This window comes from Oryzias latipes, chromosome 16 (genome assembly GCF_002234675.1).
Source record: "Oryzias latipes chromosome 16, ASM223467v1".
In the NCBI taxonomy this organism is placed as follows: domain Eukaryota; kingdom Metazoa; phylum Chordata; class Actinopteri; order Beloniformes; family Adrianichthyidae; genus Oryzias; species Oryzias latipes.
The window spans coordinates 32,706,834-32,721,110 of record NC_019874.2 but is presented as its reverse complement, the minus strand read 5'-3'; the positions used below and the strand labels follow the sequence as shown (position 1 = coordinate 32,721,110).

At 50.2% G+C, this 14,277-nt stretch overlaps 1 protein-coding gene across 1 annotated transcript in view; it reads right to left on the bottom strand.

The window, feature by feature from the left end:
- Positions 1–14,277, bottom strand: part of arhgef2 (Rho/Rac guanine nucleotide exchange factor 2) — a 47,103-nt gene that overhangs the window by 21,924 nt on the left and 10,902 nt on the right. Inside the window, exons 3-7 of the mRNA XM_023963868.1 lie at positions 9,498–9,565; positions 9,266–9,329; positions 9,021–9,153; positions 8,815–8,918; positions 4,791–4,934 (exon numbers count right to left, since the gene is read on the bottom strand). Coding sequence (XP_023819636.1) covers positions 4,791–4,934; positions 8,815–8,918; positions 9,021–9,153; positions 9,266–9,329; positions 9,498–9,565 — 513 coding nt within the window. The remainder of the gene's footprint in view (positions 1–4,790; positions 4,935–8,814; positions 8,919–9,020; positions 9,154–9,265; positions 9,330–9,497; positions 9,566–14,277) is intronic.

Genomic DNA, 14,277 nt, shown 5'->3' with positions numbered 1-14,277 from the left:
AGTCCCTGTCGTCTTCCTATCGAGTCAGTATTGTGTTCCATGCGTGTCAGTGTCGTGTCCCCGTCGAGTCAGTGTCGTGACCCTGTTGTGTCAGTGTCGTGTCCTTGTCATCTCAGTGTTGTGTCCCTGTCGAGTCAGTGTCGTGTCCCTGTCCTGTCAGTCTCGAGTCCCTGTCGAATCCGTGTCGTGTCCCTGTTGTGTCCTTGTCATGTCAGTGTTGGGTCCCTGTCATGTCCCTGTCGAGTCAGTCTCGAGTCCCAGTCGAGTCAGTCTCGAGTCCCAGTCGAGTCAGTCTCGAGTCCCTGTCGTGTCAGTCTCGAGTCCGTCGAGTCAGTGTCATGTCCCTGTTGTGTCAGTGTCGTGTCCTTGTCATGTCGTGTCTCTGTCATGTCAGTGTTGGGTCCCTGTCAAGTAGGTCTCGAGTCCCTGTTGAGTCAGTGTCGTGTCCCTGTCGTGTCAGTCTTGAGTCCTTGCTGAGTCAGTGTTGTGTCCCTGTCGAGTCAGTGTTGTGTCCCTGTCGTGTCAGTCTCGAGTCCCTGTCGAATCCGTGTCGTGTCCCTGTTGTGTCCTCGTCATGTCCCTGTTGTGTTCCTGTCGAGTCAGTCTCGAGTCCCAGTCGTGTCAGTCTCGAGTCCCTGTTGAGTCAGTGACACGTCCCTGTTGTGTCAGTGTCGTGTCCCTGTTGTGTCAGTGTCGTGTCCTTGACATGTCAGTGTTGGGTCCCTGTCAAGTCAGTCTCGAGTCCCTGTCGGGTCAGTCTCGTGTCCCTGTCGTGTCAGTCTCAAGTCCCTGTCGAGTCAGTCTCGAGTCCCTGTCGTCTCAGTCTTGAGTGGCGTTGAGTCAGTCTCGAGTCCCCGTCGGGTCAGTCTCGTGTCCCTGTCGTGTCAGTCTCGAGTCCCTGTCGAGTCAGTCTCGAGTCCCTGTCGTCTCAGTCTTGAGTGGCGTTGAGTCAGTCTCGAGTCCCCGTCGAGTCAGTGTCGAGTCCCTGTCGTGTCAGTCTTGAGTGCCGTCGAGTCAGTCCCGTGTCCCTGTCGTGTCAGTCTCGAGTACCTGTCGAGTCCCTGTCGTGTCAGTCTTGAGTACCGTCGAGTCAGTCTCGAGTCCCTGTCGTCTCAGTCTTGAGTGGCGTTGAGTCAGTCTCGAGTCCCCATCAGGTCAGTCTCGAGTCCCTGTCGAGTCAGTCTCGAGTCCCTGTCGTGTCAGTCTCGAGTCCCTGTTGAGTCAGTGACACGTCCCTGTTGAGTCAGTGACACGTCCCTGTTGTGTCAGTGTCGTGTCCCTGTTGTGTCAGTGTCGTGTCCTTGACATGTCAGTGTTGGGTCCCTGTCGAGTCAGTGTCGAGTCCCTGTCGTGTCAGTCTCGAGTGCCGTCGAGTCAGTCTCGTGTCCCTGTCGTGTCATTCTCGAGTCCCTGTCGAGTCAGTGTCCAGTCCCTGTCTTGTCAGTCTTGAGTGCCGTCGAGTCAGTCTTGAGTCCCCGTCGGGTCAGTCTCGAGTGCCGTCGAGTCAGTGTCGTGTCCCTGTCGTGTCAGTCTCGAGTCCTTGTTGAGTCAGTGTCGTGTCCCTGTTGAGTCAGTGTTGTGACCCTGTCGTGTCAGTGTCGTGTCCCTGTTGTTTCAGTGTCGTGTTCTTGTCATGTCAGTGTTGGATCCCTGTCGTGTCCCTGTTGAGTCAGTCTCGAGTCCCTGTCGTCTTCCTATCGAGTCAGTATTGTGTTCCATGCGTGTCAGTGTCGTGTCCCTGTCGAGTCATTGTCGTGTCCCTGTTGTGTCAGTGTCGTGTCCTTGTCATCTCAGTGTTGTATCCCTGTCGAATCCGTGTCGTGTCCCTGTTGTGTCCTCGTCATGTCCCTGTTGTGTTCCTGTCAAGTCAGTCTCGAGTCCCAGTCGTGTCTGTCTCGAGTCCCTGTTGAGTCAGTGACACGTCCCTGTTGTGTCAGTGTCGTGTCCCTGTTGTGTCAGTGTCGTGTCCTTGACATGTCAGTGTTGGGTCCCTGTCAAGTCAGTTTCGAGTCCCTGTCGGGTCAGTCTCGTGTCCCTGTCGTGTCAGTCTCGAGTCCCTGTCGAGTCAGTCTCGAGTCCCTGTCGTCTCAGTCTTGAGTGGCGTTGAGTCAGTCTCGAGTCCCCGTCGGGTCAGTCTCGTGTCCCTGTCGTGTCAGTCTCGAGTCCCTGTCGAGTCAGTGTCGAGTCCCTGTCGTGTCAGTCTTGAGTGCCGTCGAGTCAGTCCCGTGTCCCTGTCGTGTCAGTCTCGAGTACCTGTCGAGTCCCTGTCGTGTCAGTCTTGAGTGCCGTCGAGTCAGTCTCCAGTCCCTGTCGTCTCAGTCTTGAGTGGCGTTGAGTCAGTCTCGAGTCCCCGTCGGGTCAGTCTCGAGTCCCTGTCGAGTCAGTCTCGAGTCCCTGTCGTATCAGTCTCGAGTCCCTGTTGAGTCAGTGACACGTCCCTGTTGAGTCAGTGACACGTCCCTGTTGTGTCAGTGTCGTGTCCCTGTTGTGTCAGTGTCGTGTCCTTGACATGTCAGTGTTGGGTCCCTGTCAAGTCAGTCTCGAGTCCCTGTCGGGTCAGTCTCGTGTCCCTGTCGTGTCAGTCTCGAGTCCCTGTCGAGTCAGTCTCGAATCCCTGTCGTCTCAGTCTTGAGTGGCGTTGAGTCAGTCTCGAGTCCCCGTCGGGTCAGTCTCGAGTCCCTGTCGAGTCAGTCTTGTGTCCCTGTCGTGTCAGTGTCGTGTCCCTGTCGAGTCAGTGTCGGGTCCCTGTCGTGTCAGTCTTGAGTGCCGTCGAGTCAGTCCCGTGTCCCTGTCGTGTCAGTCTCGAGTACCTGTCGAGTCAGTGTCGAGTCCCTGTCGTGTCAGTCTTGAGTGCCGTCGAGTCAGTCTTGAGTCCCCGTCGGGTCAATCTCGAGTGCCGTCGAGTCAGTGTCGTGTCCCTGTCGTGTCAGTCTCGAGTCCTTGTTGAGACAGTGTCGTGTCCCTGTTGAGTCATTGTTGTGTCCCTGTCGTGTCAGTGTCGTGTCCCTGTTGTGTCAGTGTCGTGTTCTTGTCATGTCAGTGTTGGGTCCCTGTTGTGTCCCTGTTGAGTCAGTCTCGAGTCCCTGTCGTCTTCCTATCAAGTCGGTATTGTGTTCCATGCGTGTCAGTGTCGTGTCCCTGGCGAGTCATTGTCGTGTCCCTGTTGTGTCAGTGTCGTGTCCTTGTCATCTCAGTGTTGTGTCCCTGTCGAGTCAGTGTTGTGTCCCTGTCGTGTCAGTCTCGAGTCCCTGTCGAATCCGTGTCGTGTCCCTGTTCTGTCCTTGTCATGTCCCTATCGAGTCAGTCTCGAGTCCCAGTCGAGTCAGTCTCGAGTCCCTGTCGTGTCAGTCTCGAGTCCCTGTCGAGTCAGTGTCATGTCCCTGTTGTGTCAGTGTCGTGTCCTTGTCATGTTGTGTCCTTGTCATGTCAGTGTTGGGTCCTTGTCAAGTAGGTCTCGTGTCCCTGTCGTGTCAGTCTCCAGTCCCTGTTGAGTCAGTGACGCGTCCCTGTTGTGTCAGTGTCGTGTCCCTGTTGTGTCAGTGTCGTGTCATTGTCATGTCAGTGTTGGGTCCCTGTCAAGTCGGTCTCGAGTACCTGTCGGGTCAGTCTCGTCTCCCTGTCGTGTCAGTCTCGAATCCCCGTCGGGTCAGTCTCGTGTCCCTGTCGTGTCAGTCTCGAGTCCCTGTCGAGTCCCTGTCGTGACAGTCTCGAGTCCCTGTCGTGTCAGGCTCGAGTGCAGTCGTGTCAGTATCGAGTGCAGTAGTGTCAGTCTCGAGTGCAGTCGTGTCAGTCTCGAGTCCCTGTCGGGTCAGTTTCGAGTGCCATCGAGTCAGTCTCGAGTCCCTGTCGTGTCAGTCTCGAGTGCCATCGAGTCAGTCTCGAGTCCCTGTCGGGTCAGTCTCAAGTCCCTGTCGAGTCAGTGTCGAGTCCCTGTCGAGTCAGTGTCGAGTCCCTGTCGTGTCATTCTCGAGTGCAGTCGAGTCAGTCTCGAGTCCCCGTCGAGTCAGTTTCGAGTCCCTGTCGGGTCAGTCTCGAGTGCAGTCGTGTCAGTCTCGAGTCCCTGTCGAGTCAGTGTCGAGTCCCTGTCGTGTCAGTCTTGAGTGCCGTCGAGTCAGTCTCGAGTCCCTGTCGTGTCAGTTTCGAGTGCCATCGAGTCAGTCTCGAGTCCCTGTCGGGTCAGTCTCAAGTCCCTGTCGAGTCAGTGTCGAGTCCCTGTCGAGTCAGTGTCGAGTCCCTGTCGTGTCATTCTCGAGTGCAGTCGAGTCAGTCTCGAGTCCCCGTCGAGTCAGTTTCGAGTCCCTGTCGGGTCAGTCTCGAGTGCAGTCGTGTCAGTCTCGAGTCCCTGTCGAGTCAGTGTCGAGTCCCTGTCGTGTCAGTCTTGAGTGCCGTCGAGTCAGTCTCGAGTCCCTGTCGTGTCAGTTTCGAGTGCCATCGAGTCAGTCTCGAGTCCCTGTCGGGTCAGTCTCAAGTCCCTGTCGAGTCAGTGTCGAGTCCCTGTCGAGTCAGTGTCGAGTCCCTGTCGTGTCATTCTCGAGTGCAGTCGAGTCAGTCTCGAGTCCCCGTCGAGTCAGTTTCGAGTCCCTGTCGGGTCAGTCTCGAGTGCAGTCGTGTCAGTCTCGAGTCCCTGTCGAGTCAGTGTCGAGTCCCTGTCGTGTCAGTCTTGAGTGCTGTCGAGTCAGTCTCGAGTCCCTGTCGTGTCAGTTTCGAGTGCCATCGAGTCAGTCTCGAGTCCCTGTCGGGTCAGTCTCGAGTCCCTGTCGGGTCAGTCTCGAGTGCAGTCGTGTACCCACCATAGATCACGTCCTGTTGCTTGATGACGTCCTTGTGTAGTGTCTGCAGAAAGTGAGGCTCCACAGCCAGACTCCAGCTGTCGGCTTGAATGCTCCTGCCCTCCTCCTGCAGCTCCTCCAGCAGGGGGCTCCACCACCACTCACCTGCACACAGCAGGACGTCCGTCAGCTGATTCACCCAGAGTGTTTGTGATACAAGTGTGGTAACCCGACAGAACAGGCAAAGACAAGTTCATGCAATAACTGTCAGGAACACGGTCCCTGTGAGAAGAAATGTGACATAGAGGGTTTGGAGCTCCGAGCCGTGAGGATCATCATCACATGACTTCCTCTGGATTGCAGTTGTTTTGGGACTGTGACTGTATTCTGTACGTCTGACAGACGTGTACCAAGTGGAACAACCTTACACTCCCATATTTGCCGTTTTGTTGGGGAGACGGTAAAACTAAAGGAGACAGAAACGTCATCCTTTTACCTCAACATGGCAAAAACAAAGATTATTGAGACCTCTGCTTAACAGAGCTGCAGCTGAGATCAGCTCATGAGGAACCATAACGGTTCACAGCTGTTGTTTTGTTATTTTGCATAGTTTTAATTCTGGTGTTAGTAATCTGCTCCTCCAATCCTGATCAGAGCTTTCCGCTGATCGTTCATGTCACAGATGTCAGAATATCGTCTCCTTTGCTCCTGCAGCGTCCTGTTCCACGTGTTCTCCACTCTCTACATGCTGCATTTATATAATATGAAGCAAGCTAGATTCTATGGAGGCATCCATAGAAACCTCTGTAACATTAGACTGCTTCACTGCTGTGGATCAAGCGGAAATAGCATCAATTATTACGTCCTCCAAATCCTCAACGTGTCTGTTAGACCCAATTCCCACCAGACTTTTTAAAGAAACTTTTCCCCTAATTAATGATCCCATATTAACAATGATAAATGCCTCTCTGGAAACGGGTTACGTGCCACAGTCTTTTAAATATGCAGTTGTTAAACCTCTTCTGAAAAAGCCCAGTTTGGATCCTAGCATCTTGGCCAACTATAGACCGATATCAAACCTGCCCTTTATTTCTAAAATCCTAGAAAGAGTTGTAGTTAAGCAGCTTTACTGCCACCTACAGGACAACAGCCACTTTGAAGACTTTCAGTCGGGGTTTAGACCTCACCACAGTACGGAAACTGCACTAGTTAGAGTCTCTAATGACTTGTTATTGGCCTCAGAAAAGGGACTACTTTCTATTCTGGTCCTGTTGGACCTCAGTGCAGCCTTTGACACTATCGACCACGGTATTTTACTCCATAGATTAGAGCAGGACATAGGGATCAGAGGATCTGCTCTCCAGTGGTTTAAATCCTATCTGTCCGATAGGTATCAGTTCGTTAATGTAAATGGCCATTCCTCTCAGTGCACTCGGGTCAACTATGGAGTCCCACAGGGCTCAGTCTTGGGACCGATCCTGTTTACGCTTTATATGCTACCCCTAGGAAACATAATCAGGAAACACAGCATTAATTTTCATTGTTATGCCGACGATACGCAGTTGTATTTATCCATGAAGCCTGACCAGAATGACCAGATAGAGAAACTGAACGCCTGCATCAGAGACATCAAGACCTGGATGACAATTAATTACCTCCTCTTGAACCCAGAAAAAACTGAGGTCATTATACTAGGTCCTAAAAACCTCAGAGATGCTCTGTCTGCTCAGATAGTCTCCCTGGATGGCATAAGTATAGCCCCCAATTCCACAGTTAGAAACCTTGGGGTTTTACTTGACCAGGATTTATCATTTAAGGCTCACATATCTCAGGCATGTAGAACTGCCTTTTTTCACCTGCGGAATATTGCTAAGATCAGAAATCTACTTTCTAAGAGTGATGCTGAAAAACTCATCCATGCATTTGTTACGTCGAGGCTGGATTACTGTAACTCCTTGTTAGCAGCGTGTCCTAAGAGTTCCTTAAGAAGTCTCCAGCTTGTTCAGAAAGCAGCAGCTAGATTGTTAGCTGGAACTAGCAGAAGAGATCACATCACTCCTGTGTTAGTTTCGCTCCATTGGCTCCCAGTTGATTCTAGAATTAAGTTCAAGATCCTCCTGTTAACCTATAAGGCCTTACATGGAATGGCCCCGTCCTATATTAAGGACCTCAAAGTCCCTTACCATCCAATGAGAACACTTCGCTCGCAAAATGCAGGACTGCTTGTGGTTCCTAGAATTAGTAAAAGTACGGTTGGAGGTAGAGCGTTTAGCCACCAAGCCCCTGTTTTATGGAATAAACTCCCAGCTCATATAAGAGAGGCCGACTCAGTTTCTACATTCAAAGTTAGACTGAAAACATTCCTCTTTGGACAGGATTATTGTCAGACTAGTTAGTATTCAGAGATTATTTAACTTAATGTTAGTTTGTTTAAATTAAACTTAATAATAACTATTTCTTTTAAAAGGCTGCTAGAAGTTGAAGCTGGGGTAACTATGGTACACTGGGGTTCTGTCCTCTTTCCTTTTTTACTTCTACTCTTCCTCTCCTCTATTCTTGATCATTATTTATCATTTAGTTCTCCATGCCTCTGTTTGGTGCAGTGCGATTCATGTATTGTCCCTCTTTTCCTCTCCCCTCCTGGGGAGTGGGAGTGCTTCCAGACTCCAGTTGGTTCATCCGTGCTCCAGTTCCTGACCGTTTACCTCGCCTTTGCTCCTGCTCCTACACCTGGCTGTGGTTCCTGTCTCCGGCTCGACTCGCGCCTTTGACTGTCCCCCCAACCACAGCTGGATGAAGCTCGTCTGCTGGACTTTATATATGTAGTTGTAGATTTAGATAAGTTAATTCTTCTCTTTGAGTTCTGGTAAATCGCCTGTCCGTCCTGGGGGAGGATCCCTCCTTCATGTGGACACCCCTGACGTTTCTTCGTTTTTCCCGGAATCCGTTTTTTTAGGAGTTTTTCCTTACAGAGAAGGGGGGTCTAAGGGCAGGGATGCCAGTATAGCTTAGTCAGTTTGTTAGTTCATTTTAGTATTTTTCTATTGAACTCTTTGTATTCGTGATCCTTTTGAGTTCATGTTTTACTTCGAAGCCCATCGAGACGACTGTTGTTGTGATTTTGGGCTATACAAATAAAATTGAATTGAATTGAATTAATGTATTTACTTTCAGTGACATTTAAAACAAATTCAGAAAGAACGGTGACTCTAAAGTCCCGTTCACACTGGGACGAATTTCGCCGGCGATTTTCGCCGACGTTTAACGCCTCGTGACTAAACAAAGGGCACCAATGAGAGTGTGCACACCGACGCGAAAAAACGCCACGCGTCAAAGCGTCAAAAAAAACCCGCCTTGGGTTTGTTTTTGTTTTTTTGACGCCTTGCGTCGAAATCTGTTCGACCAATGAGAATGGCGCTTTTGCACACGTGTCTGGAGCTTCTGAAGTTACAGTAAAACACAACTTGGGGGCACTCAAACACAAAACTGCCTTGCTGAGCACATATACCAGCGAAGAAGATAGACGCCAAGTAGCGTCTACACTGCCGCGAAGAAATAATGACGGACATTCTAAAATATCCCCGAACCAAGCAGCAGTTGGAGCTACTGGTGCTGGAAATATTCATGTTTTCTTTGTTTGATTCTGACAAGCGCGTAAATACTTGCTCTCTTCTTCTGAGTGAAAAGCGACTTTAAGAAGCGTAAAGTTGCGCAGCGCCACCTTGTGTACAGGAGTATTTCTGTTTACATTAAGCGCCATCTAATGTCAGGGAATGAAATTGCATGTTCGCTCGGCTCATCGTCAGCGAAAATCGTGGCGAAAAACGCTGGCGAATATTCGTCCCGGTGTGTACGGGCCTTTAGATTATATATTATTAACTGTTGAACAGGTAAATTTAATTCAATAGAATTTAAATAACGCGTCATGCTTTATGCAGATGCTAACCTAAAACACACCTTTATCGTCTTCGTTTACACACAAAGAGCTCGTTATGGGATCTTAGGGAATCGGGCATCGAGTGTTTGGAGACGGAACCCAACTCACCGTCATCTGTGAGGGACTCCATGGACAGAGTCCTGCTCCTGAAGTTCAGAGACTCTGTGGACTGGGACAGAATCCTCCTGAGACCCACAGAATCATCGGTTCCCCTGAAAACACACAGGAACGGCGTTATGTCGTCTACTTCTCACCCTCTTAGTCAGCAAGATATTAAAGTGACCAGAACCAATCGGCTCTGTTGAAAAACGGACCCTGCAATGTTGTTGGTGGAAACACTTTTTGCCAGCGAGAGGCTGGGCCGAACCCGTCTGGACCCGAGCAGAGACTGGCGAAGACTCTCAGACGGGTAGATGGCCGAGCTTGGACGCTCCTTCATTATTGGTGCTAAGACAAGAACGGCACTCGGGATGAGGAACCACTGACACACAATGGAGCCTGACGCTTCTTTTCAAATATAGATACTGGATATCGCTTCAGAGCCAGACGGCCCACTCACTCTTGGTCCGGAGGGCGACGTTCTGCAGAGCTGAATTGTTCCTCATCAATGCCAGTTTCTGTTGCTGTTGAAGAGACAGGAGATTAACTACAGACAGGAAGGCAGACAGACAGACAGACAGGCACCCTAACTCAGACACCAAGTTTAATCCAAACTATAGAACGATTTTGAGTGGATCATCCTGGTTGTGAATAGAATAGAATAGAATAGTATAGAATAGAATAGAAGTTACCTTCTGCTTCATCTTGGCACAGCTGGCCAGGCTGTCTCTGCAGCGGTTGTGGATGGTAACATTACAGGCTGTAAGACAGTCAAAGAGAGACAATCTGTCAATTTGGAATGGACACACACTGATAGACACACACTGATAGACACACACTGATGGACACACACTGATGGACACACAGATGGACACACTGATGGACACACTGATGGACACACACTGATGGACACACTGATGGACACACAGATGGACACACTGATGGAAACACTGATGGACACACTGATGGACACACTGATGGACACACTGATGGACACACTGATGGACACACACTGATGGACACACAGATGGACACACTGATGGACACACTGATGGAAACACTGATGGACACACACTGATGGACACACACTGATGGACACACACTGATGGACACACTGATGGACACACACTGATGGACACACTGATGGACACACACTGATGGACACACACTGATGGACACACAGATGGACACACTGATGGACACACTGATGGAAACACTGATGGACACACTGATGGACACACTGATGGACACACAGATGGACACACTGATGGAAACACTGATGGACACACACTGATGGACACACTGATGGACACACACTGATGGACACACACTGATGGACACACACTGATGGACACACACTGATAGACACACACTGATGGACACACTGATGGACACACACTGATGGAAACACACTGATGGACACACACTGATGGACACACACTGTTGACACACTGATGGACACACTGATGGACACACACTGATGGACACACTGATGGACACACACTGATGGACACACACTGATGGACACACACTGATGGACACACTGATGGACACACTGATGGACACACACTGATGGACACACACTGATGGACACACACTGTTGACACACTGATGGACACACTGATGGACACACACTGATGGACACACTGATGGACACACTGATGGACACACTGATGGACACACACTGATGGACACACTGATGGACACACACTGATGGACACACTGATGGACACACACTGATGGACACAAACTGATGGACACACACTGTTGACACACTGATGGACACACTGATGGACACACACTGATGGACACACTGATGGACACACTGATGGACACACACTGATGGACACACACTGATGGACACACTGATGGACACACACTGATGGAAACACACTGATGGACACACACTGATAGACACACACTGATGGACACACTGATGGACACACACTGATGGAAACACACTGATGGACACACACTGATGGACACACACTGTTGACACACTGATGGACACACTGATGGACACACACTGATGGACACACTGATGGACACACTGATGGACACACTGATGGACACACTGATGGACACACACTGATGGACACACACTGATGGACACACACTGATGGACACACTGATGGACACACACTGATGGACACACTGATGGACACACACTGATGGACACACACTGATGGACACACAGATGGACACACTGATGGACACACTGATGGAAACACTGATGGACACACTGATGGACACACTGATGGACACACAGATGGACACACTGATGGAAACACTGATGGACACACACTGATGGACACACTGATGGACACACACTGATGGACACACACTGATGGACACACACTGATGGACACACACTGATAGACACACACTGATGGACACACTGATGGACACACACTGATGGAAACACACTGATGGACACACACTGATGGACACACACTGTTGACACACTGATGGACACACTGATGGACACACACTGATGGACACACTGATGGACACACACTGATGGACACACACTGATGGACACACACTGATGGACACACTGATGGACACACTGATGGACACACACTGATGGACACACACTGATGGACACACACTGTTGACACACTGATGGACACACTGATGGACACACACTGATGGACACACTGATGGACACACTGATGGACACACTGATGGACACACTGATGGACACACACTGATGGACACACTGATGGACACACACTGATGGACACACTGATGGACACACACTGATGGACACAAACTGATGGACACACACTGTTGACACACTGATGGACACACTGATGGACACACACTGATGGACACACTGATGGACACACTGATGGACACACACTGATGGACACACACTGATGGACACACTGATGGACACACACTGATGGAAACACACTGATGGACACACACTGATAGACACACACTGATGGACACACTGATGGACACACACTGATGGAAACACACTGATGGACACACACTGATGGACACACACTGTTGACACACTGATGGACACACTGATGGACACACACTGATGGACACACTGATGGACACACTGATGGACACACTGATGGACACACTGATGGACACACACTGATGGACACACTGATGGACACACACTGATGGACACACTGATGGACACACACTGATTGACACACACTGATGGACACAAACTGATGGACACACTGATGGACACACTGATGGACACACACTGATGGACACACACTGATGGAAACACACTGATGGACACACACTGATGGACACACACTGATGACACACTGATGGACACACTGATGGACACACTGATGGACACACTGATGGACACACACTGATGGACACACACTGATGGACACACTGATGGACACACTGATGGACACACTGATGGACACACACTGATGGACACACTGATGGACACACTGATGGACACACTGATGGACACACACTGATGGACACACACTGATGGACACACTGATGGACACACACTGATGGACACACTGATGGACACACACTGATGGACACACTGATGGACACACTGATGGACACACTGATGGACACACACTGATGGACACACACTGATGGACACACACTGATGGACACACACTGATGGACACACTGATGGACACACACTGATGGACACACTGATGGACACACTGATGGACACACACTGATGGAAACACTGATGGACACACACTGATGGACACACACTGATGGACACACACTGATGGACACACTGATGGACACACACTGATGGACACACTGATGGACACACACTGATGGACACACACTGATGGACACACAGATGGACACACTGATGGACACACTGATGGAAACACTGATGGACACACTGATGGACACACACTGATGGACACACTGATGGACACACACTGATGGACACACAGATGGACACACTGATGGAAACACTGATGGACACACACTGATGGACACACTGATGGACACACACTGATGGACACACACTGATGGACACACACTGATAGACACACACTGATGGACACACTGATGGACACACACTGATGGAAACACACTGATGGACACACAGATGGACACACACTGTTGACACACTGATGGACACACTGATGGACACACAGATGGACACACTGATGGACACACTGATGGAAACACTGATGGACACACTGATGGACACACACTGATGGACACACTGATGGACACACACTGATGGACACACACTGATGGACACACACTGATGGACACACTGATGGACACACACTGATGGAAACACACTGATGGACACACACTGATGGACACACACTGATGGACACACTGATGGACACACTGATGGACACACACTGATGGACACACTGATGGACACACACTGATGGACACACAGATGGACACACTGATGGACACACTGATGGAAACACTGATGGACACACACTGATGGACACACTGATGGACACACACTGATGGACACACACTGATGGACACACACTGATAGACACACACTGATGGACACACTGATGGACACACTGATGGACACACTGATGGACACACTGATGGACACACTGATGGACACACACTGATGGACACACCAATGGACACACACTGATTGACACACACTGATGGACACACACTGATGGACACACACTGATGGACACACACTGATGGACACACACTGATGACACACTGATGGACACACTGATGGACACACTGATGGACACACTGATGGACACACACTGATGGACACACACTGATGGACACACTGATGGACACACTGATGGACACACACTGATGGACACACACTGATGGACACACTGATGGACACACTGATGGACACACTGATGGACACACACTGATGGACACACACTGATGGACACACACTGATGGACACACTGATGGACACACACTGATGGACACACACTGATGGACACACTGATGGACACACACTGATGGACACACACTGATGGACACACTGATGGACACACTGATGGACACACACTGATGGACACACACTGATGGACACACACTGATGGACACACTGATGGACACACACTGATGGACACACACTGATGGACACACTGATGGACACACACTGATGGACACACACTGATGGACACACACTGATGGACACACACTGATGGACACACACTGATGGACACACTGATGGACACACACTGATGGACACACTGATGGACACACTGATGGACACACACTGATGGACACACTGATGGACACACTGATGGACACACACTGATGGACACACTGATGGACACACTGATGGACACACACTGATGGACACACTGATGGACACACACTGATGGACACACTGATGGACACACTGATGGACACACTGATGGACACACACTGATGGACACACACTGATGGACACACTGATGGACACACTGATGGACACACACTGATGGACACACTGATGGACACACACTGATGGACACACACTGATGGACACACTGATGG